We start from the raw sequence: 7,714 nt of genomic DNA, 5'->3' as shown, positions 1-7,714 counted from the left end.
AGCCAGAGGCGAAGTCCATGTGTGCATAGATCCTATCACCGCAGTTTTAAGACTTGAGTAAAGGGGGGTTTAACTTTTCTTTTTTGGTCTGTTTTATTTTTCAGTTAGTTTTCATCTACTTTGTTCTCTGGGTGCTTTGCTCTAGTTTCATCTCTAGTAAAAGTACAATTTTTTCTTATCTTGCATCAAGGTTGTGGCTTTTCCTCAAGTTGAATAGGAGCTCCTTGCATTGTGAGATAGTATTGGGAACATCGGGAAGCTTCCAAGCAGAAATGGAGGAAGTTTTAGCCATTGCATTGAAAAGGTTTGAGCTGTCTGAGAAAGAGGTAGAAGGAATAGATCTGAGTGATGAGGACGTGGAAATAAGTGTGCAGGACTGTAAAGGAAGTCTAGCGGGAAAGGTAATTGGGGAAAATAATGCAAATTTCACAGGTGTGAAAAATTTTACCAACCATGTCTGCGGTTACCCCAGAAATTTGAGAGTGACGGAAATAAGACCCAATGTGTTCCAGTTTCAGTTTGAGAAGGAGGTTGAGCGGGAAAGAGTACTAAGAGGGGGACCATGGATTCTGGACAATCAAGTGCTGGTAATTAGAGAATAGAGTGCAGGTTTTGAAAACAACATTGAGTGTTTCAGATTCTCACCCTTATGGGTTCAAATTTGGAACTTGCCAACCCACTGGATGAGTAATGCGGCGGGATTGAAGATTGGAAGGATATTCCGAAAAGTAAATGAAGTCATTCTACCACCAGGAAGGGGGAAGGAGGAAAGGCACATGAAGATTTTGGCTGAGGTTGACTTGTTGCGGCCTCTAATCAGAGGAACTGCAGTAAAACTCAATGGAGAAGTGGTCTGGGTGGAATTCAAGTACAAGAGATGTCCTGATTTCTGTTATAAATGTAGGGTAATTGGTCAAGGTGATAAGGTGTGTAAGCTGGAAATGAATCTAAACCAGACTCATAGAAAGGCTCAATTTGGACCATGGATGCGAGCAGGAAATATCATGATATCTCTGCTAAGGGAAGGAACTGGGAAGGAAATGGTGCTAAGAACTCAAGCAAAAAAAACTAGGGGAAAGGAAAGCTGAATCATCTAAGCCATAGGGAGTCCAGGGAACAATGGGGCAAAAAGATATAAAAGAAAAAATAGAGGGAGAAGGAAAAAGGGATGGGGGAGAGAAAGAGGGAAAGATAGGGCAAGAAAGGGACAAATGGGAGGAGATTCTAAAAAGTAACGTCAGGGGGGAAAGAGAGGAGAGGAAAAGGTTGGAGGTACAGCAAGAAAATCAACAACAGGAAGGTACGCAGGAGCTACAAAATAAAAAGATGGAAGAGGAGAGTCAGGCAAACTTGAAGGTTTCTAATATGGATAAGGATGAGCAGGTCCATGAGAATAGTACAGAAAACTCCAATCCACTAGCTCAAATGGATAAAAAGAAGGAGAGCATGGAGGGAGAGAATCAAAGAAATCTGACATTGGAAATTAATCTAGAGGGGTTGGAAGAAAAAAACAACAAAGACCTTTCCACAAGATAAAAAGAACACCATTAAGAGAATTGAAGACAAACATCTAGGAAGTGGTACAAGGAGGGAAAAGGAAGAAGAGTGAGGCAAAAGATAAGGGTGAACCAATGGAGGAGGATGATTGGGAGGAATCTCTACAGAAATTGCTCAAAAAAGAGGTCTAGCAGATCACAAAACAAGGGGAATTGGAGGCTATCCCTGAAAGGCCTCCACAGTGTAAATGAAGGTACTGGTGTGGAATTGTCGAGGTGTGGGAGGACCCTTGACAATTCCCCAATTGAAGGAGATGATAAATCTCCACTTTCCAAGTATTGTGTTCTTGAGTGAGACAAAAAATAAAAAATAGTTATGGAAAAAGTAAAGAGGCAGATAAATTTTGACCATTGCCATGCAGTAGATGCGGTTGGAAATGCAGGTGACATGACTCTTTTCTGGAAATAGAAGGTGCAAGTGGAAATCATCAGACATGAAAATTTCTTCATAAAGGCAAAATATAAAGGACGTAGAGGCGAAGTGTGGATGGTGGTTGATAGGTGTGTATGCTAGTATCGAGGAGAACACTAGAAAAGAGCAATGGAAGATGATAGAACAAAAAAAATAGGAGTGAGGGGATAACTGGATCTTAGTGGGGAACTTTAACGATATCAGATCAGGAGTGGAGAAATTGTGAGGGGGTGAGAACTAAGGGGAGCTTTAGAAAGTTTAACAGATTCATCAGGGAAAACGAATTAGTAGACATAGATTTTGAAGGAAAACCATGGACTTGGTGTAACTAATGGGAAAGGGAAGGCGAGGTGAGAGAAAGGCTTGATAGATGTTTAGGATCAGTGAGCTGGTATCAACTTTTTGCAAAGGCAATTTGTCTTCATCAAGAAAATGAGGCTTCGGACCATAGTATACTTATTCTGGACACCAACCCCAATCAGAGGAAATCAAAAAGGAGATTCTATTTTGATCAAAGGTGGGCAAGAAATGAGGACAGTAAAGGAATCATAAAGACAGCATGGGGCATAGAACAAAAAGGTTCAAGAATGTTCAAAGTGATGAGGAAGATAAGGGAATGTAGAATGGTTCTACTGGTATGGAACAAAAAGCTGAAGATGAACTCTGGAAAGAAAATTACACAGATTAAAAAGAAGCTGCAGGAAATAAAGGAGTCAAATGGAGAAGGGAAACGAGGTCAGCTAGCAGATTTAAAGCTCCAACTCAGCAAGGCGTATAAAGAGGAAGAACTCTTTTGGAGTCAAAAAGCAAGATGTAGGTGGTTACAAGAAGGGGACAAGAACACTGCTTACTTCCATGCAAGTGTGATGGCTACAAGGAGAAGGAACAAAATCACAGTGCTGCAGAGAAATAATGGGGACTGGTGCAACACGGATCAAGAATTGGGAGGAAATATGCAACTATTACCAACAGTTGTTCCCAATGCTATCTCAAGACAGATGAATGAGCGACTGATACAACTAGTGAATGAAGCAGAAATAAAAAAAGCTCTCTTTTCTATGCATCCAAATAAATCTCCTGGCACAGACGGTATGTCTCCTTTATTTTTTCAAAAATACTGGGAAATCATTTGTCATGATGTGGTGAATGCTGTAACTAGTTTTTTCCATATAGGAAATATGTTGAGAGCTGTAAATGAAATTCTTATTACTCTGATTCCTAAGATCGATAACCCTCTAAACTTGACTCAGTATAGGCCTATCAGTCTGTGTAACACTATGTATAAAATCATCTCTAAGGTGCTAGCAAATATGCTGAAAATGGTTCTTAAAAAGTGCATAAGTGAGTCCCAATTTGCCTTTGTTCCGGGCAGGCAGATTATTGATATTGTTCTTATTGCTCAAGAAGTCATGCATTTTCTAAAAAACAAAAGAAAAAGAAAAGTAGGTTTTATGGCCCTGAAGCTAGATATGTCTTAAGCTTATGATAGGGTGGAATGACAGTTTGTAGGGAGAATGATGATGTGTATGGGCTTTTGCCCCATTTTTATTCGTTGGATCATGTCCTGTGTTTCCTCTGTGTCTTATTCTTTTAACCTGAATAGAGAAAGGGTGGGATATATCAAAGCCAGTAGAGGATTGAGACAAGGGGACCCCCTTTCCCCTTACCTTTTCCTGATTTGTGCAAAGGGACTATCTCACATGATCAATAGAGAGATGAGCCAAAGGAATGTCACAGGAATCAAAATCAGCAAAGATAGATCCCAAATTTCACACTTATTTTTTGCAGATGATTCGTTAATATGCTGCAAAGCAACAGTCCAGGAAGCCAAGCAGGTGAAGGATATTCTACTAAAGTACACAAAGATATCTGGTCAATTGGTAAATTTTGAAAAATCAGCTGTGTACTTTAGTAGAAATACTCCTACACATGTCAAAGAAAAAGTGTGTCATGAGCTAGGTAATATGAGGGAAGCAGGTAGCGGCAGATACTTGGGTCTACCTATGGCTATAGGCAGATCAAAAAATCAAGTGTTTGGGTATATCATGAGCTCAGTCATGAACAAAATGAAAGGCTGGAAAAACAAAATGTTGAGCTCAGCTGGAAAGGAAGTTTTGATCAAGTCAGTGATTCAAGCGATGCCAAATTATGCAATGGCTTCCTTTAAATTGCCAAAAGGACTGTGCAAGGACATATGCAAGGGCATAGCAAATTTCTGGTGGGAAAGTACGCAGCAAGATAGGAAAATGCATACGATAAGCTGGAAGAATTTATCAAAAGTAAAAGGAAAGGGGGGACTGGGATTTAGAGATCTGGAAGCATTTAATGAAGCCTTACTTGCCAAACAGCTTTGGAGAATTATCACTTCCCCCAATCTGCTTATGAGTAAGGTAATCAGAGCTAAGTACCTACAGGTCCCAGATGCTCTAGATAGCAATCCCCTACAATCAGCCTCATAGACATGGAAAAGCATTCATAGTGCATGGAGACTAGTACAGAGAGGCCTGTGGAAAAGAGTTAGGGACAGATGCCAGGTGAACATATAGAAGGATAGGTGGATAATAGGATCGAGAATAGGGAAGGTATCCACAAGCTGCCCTCCAAATTGCCAGATTCAAACAGTAAACCAGTTGATCAAAGATGGAAGATGGAATGTAGAAATTCTACAACAAACTCTCAAGCCAAAGGATAGGGTGCAGATACTCAGTATGCCACTTAGCTACTTCAGAAGAAAAGACAATTTCTTTTGGAGCTTTTCAAAAACTAGGATGTATACAGTGAAGAGAGGCTATGCAAATGTGGTGCAAGAAAAGAGAAGTGATAAGAGAAGAGAAAGTGTAGGAGAGGAAACAAGTTGGAAAATCAGAAAGCATAGCATATGGAAACAACTTTGGAAGCTGAATTTGAAGCACAAGTTGAAACACTTCATCTGGAGGAGCTTGCAAAATGGCTTAGCTATTAAGGAGACAATCTTTAACAGAACAGATAAAGGGGATAGGATCTGCAGTGTGTGTGGGGAGGGAGTAGAAACAATGGAGCACATGTTCTTCCACTGCCCAATAGCCCAAACCTTATGGAAAATAGCACCAGTGAGATGAGAAGGATTGCATGATCTGCAAAATAATATGTGGAGATGGTGGGAAGCAGTGAATCAAGCAGAGGCAATGGCAAAAGGAAAGGAAAGAATCAACCTAACAGTGAATATACTATGGCAGATATGGAAAGCAAAGAATAGGACCCAGTTCGAACAACAAAAAGGGGAGGTAAGGGAAATAATTGGGAAAGCACAACGAGGGTGGATTGAATATGAAGAGGTTACAGGGAGACAAAAAAAGAAAAATGAGGGAGAAGTAGGGGCAGGCTAGCAAGGAAGAATGAGAGAACCACCAAACGAAGGTGCATCAGAATCTATACTAATGCTGCGATAAGTTCAAAATTGGTCAGAACAGGAAAAGGGATAATAGCAAGGAAATGGACAGGGGAGATTTTGAGAGCAAGAGGAGTAAGGGAGATAAAGCTGAGAGAGGCACTAATGGAAGAAACCTTACCCATTAGGATGGCACTGCAAATGGCAAGACAAGCAGGTTGGGGAAAGATAGAAGTGTTGTCAGATTGTAAAGCAGCAATTGACATGATCTTCAGCAACAGTGTATAGGATGGTCATATAGCAACCATTCGGGAAGACATTGAGGATCTAGTGAAAGTTTTTGAATATTGCACAGTTTCTTTTGTACCTAGATCAGCTAATGTAGGAAGTCATAGGCCTGTAAAATTTGCAACAAGGCTAGTTAATGACATTGATTGGGAAAACAACTTCCCAACTTGGCTAGTAGAAGCAGCCGACAATGACTGGAGGGCTGAGTCTTTCTTTTGTAATTAAGCCCTTGTAGTATCAAGTGAATATATATATATATAATGATATCTAACGTTTGTTGAAAAAAAAAAGATATTTGGAAAATCAAGCCACACATGGATAGAAGGAGAAGGAATGCTTCATGCTATGTACTTCAGTAAATCAAACCAAAGCAGCTGGACCATTTTCAACAATAACAGATATGTCGAGTCAAACACATTCAAATTAGAAAAGCAAAGAAGGAATCTGGCATTTCTTCCTGCAGCTGAAGGGGATCCGGCTGCTATTTTTTTTGCTCATCTGCTAAATTTGGTGAGAAGATCGTATATTGACACTCTAATTGTCATCTTAAGAATTTGACATCAAGTGAAATGTACGGAAACCATAAAACCAGGATAATTCACAATATGCATGCCCATTTCTTTAAAGTTGGACCTTGGATGTCCCATTTGACTTGGCTTTGAGATTAATTATTGAGGAAGGCTTCATCAATATTTATGTCCATTATGAATCCATGTAATTTTTGTGGAACAAAAAAGAAAGATCTATTTCACTTATATCGAAAGCTAAAACACATTTTGCTTCCTTATTTCAACATGCATCTTTATTTCCAGTGACCATCATATGGCATCTCCAATTCCAGGGCCCCAAAAAAAGGAAGATTATTTGGATATAGCTCATTGGACAACTGTACGTTCAGATGTGCACAACTTAGTGTTAGATGCCATGTGCTAATAAATGAAATTTGTTGATATAGACCAAGCCTACATGGACAAACTCTCACATTAAAGTAAACGGCCTAACATGAATTTCACATATGGAGCATGCAATTTATGTGAGATGGTTCATGTGAACCAATACTTCAAATCTTGCTCTAAGCTTTACTTTTGGATAAAGTACCAAAATAATAGTTGATGTCCTGCATTGTCATTTTCATTTAAATATATAATCTAATCCAATTGAAGGGGGGCGTAGCTGAAATTGATGTTCGCATTTTTCCCTCAAAAAATTAGTAAGTCGATTATGCGAAGTCAGCCCATTTGTATAATAGGAATTTGTTATATATCTCACTTATTTGTTAATAATTTTTCTTTTCAGTTGAGATTTGGCATGGTAGACAAGTACCTTAGCAATGCTAATGTCTTCGAGCATGCAGGGAGGTTCTACGTGACTACCGGAAATCATATACCCCAAGAGATTAATATTAAGACACTAGAAACTCTAGGGAAATGGGATGTTGATGGAACTTAGACTCGACCATTCAGTAGCCATGCCAAGGTATACTTTGAACTTGATTCACTGTCCTAGATTCTTGATGCCCAAGAGGTTAACATCATGTTACGTTAAGTTCATATGAGCTCAAATGCAGAAATTTCGATCTACTAGAGAACTAGTTACATCTGGTTTTTATCCGCAAAATCCCTAATTTGAAATCGGAATTATCTCAGGTAAACTTTTTGGCCTTGATTGTGATGAAGCATAGGAATTTAGAAACTATAATCTTTTAACTTAGAATGAAGTACTCATACTACAAGAATTGAATTTGATTATTTGGTATTTTCATAAACTGAATTCTCTCTCAAAATGGACATCTATAGTCACAACATTCGTGGCCTATGGTAACAGTTGCAATTGTGTTATTTGTAATGGCTAAGCTAGAGCCAAGTTAGCTAACGTCAGGAAGTTAGTTAGAAAGGAATATTCTAAATAACAGATTGTATGTGTTAGTTATTTGATCTTGCATGTGAGTCATTTCATATTGCATGCGTTAGTTATATTGTTAGAATACCAGAAACTAGTATAAAACAGTGGAGGAGGAGAAGAAATGTGGATTTTGGATGTAAACATTTCTCATTTTCATCTATAATATCTTAGTCTTCCTTCTGCTCTTTC

The 7,714-nt window shown here is 39.0% G+C and overlaps 1 protein-coding gene across 1 annotated transcript; it reads left to right on the top strand.

The window, feature by feature from the left end:
• The first annotated feature begins 1,119 nt into the window (after positions 1 to 1,119).
• Positions 1,120 to 4,427, top strand: LOC113780749. The gene is made up of 4 exons (XM_027326523.1): positions 1,120 to 1,383; positions 2,379 to 3,057; positions 3,142 to 3,309; positions 3,757 to 4,427. Exons 1-4 carry the CDS (start codon positions 1,120 to 1,122, stop codon positions 4,425 to 4,427), a joined length of 1,782 nt encoding a protein of 593 aa, XP_027182324.1.
• The last annotated feature ends 3,287 nt before the right edge of the window (positions 4,428 to 7,714 follow it).

The sequence above is a fragment of the Coffea eugenioides genome, chromosome 8, assembly GCF_003713205.1.
Source record: "Coffea eugenioides isolate CCC68of chromosome 8, Ceug_1.0, whole genome shotgun sequence".
NCBI lineage: Eukaryota > Viridiplantae > Streptophyta > Magnoliopsida > Gentianales > Rubiaceae > Coffea > Coffea eugenioides.
The sequence above is the reverse complement of the archived record's forward strand: the minus strand, read 5'-3'. Positions and strand labels throughout refer to the sequence as shown.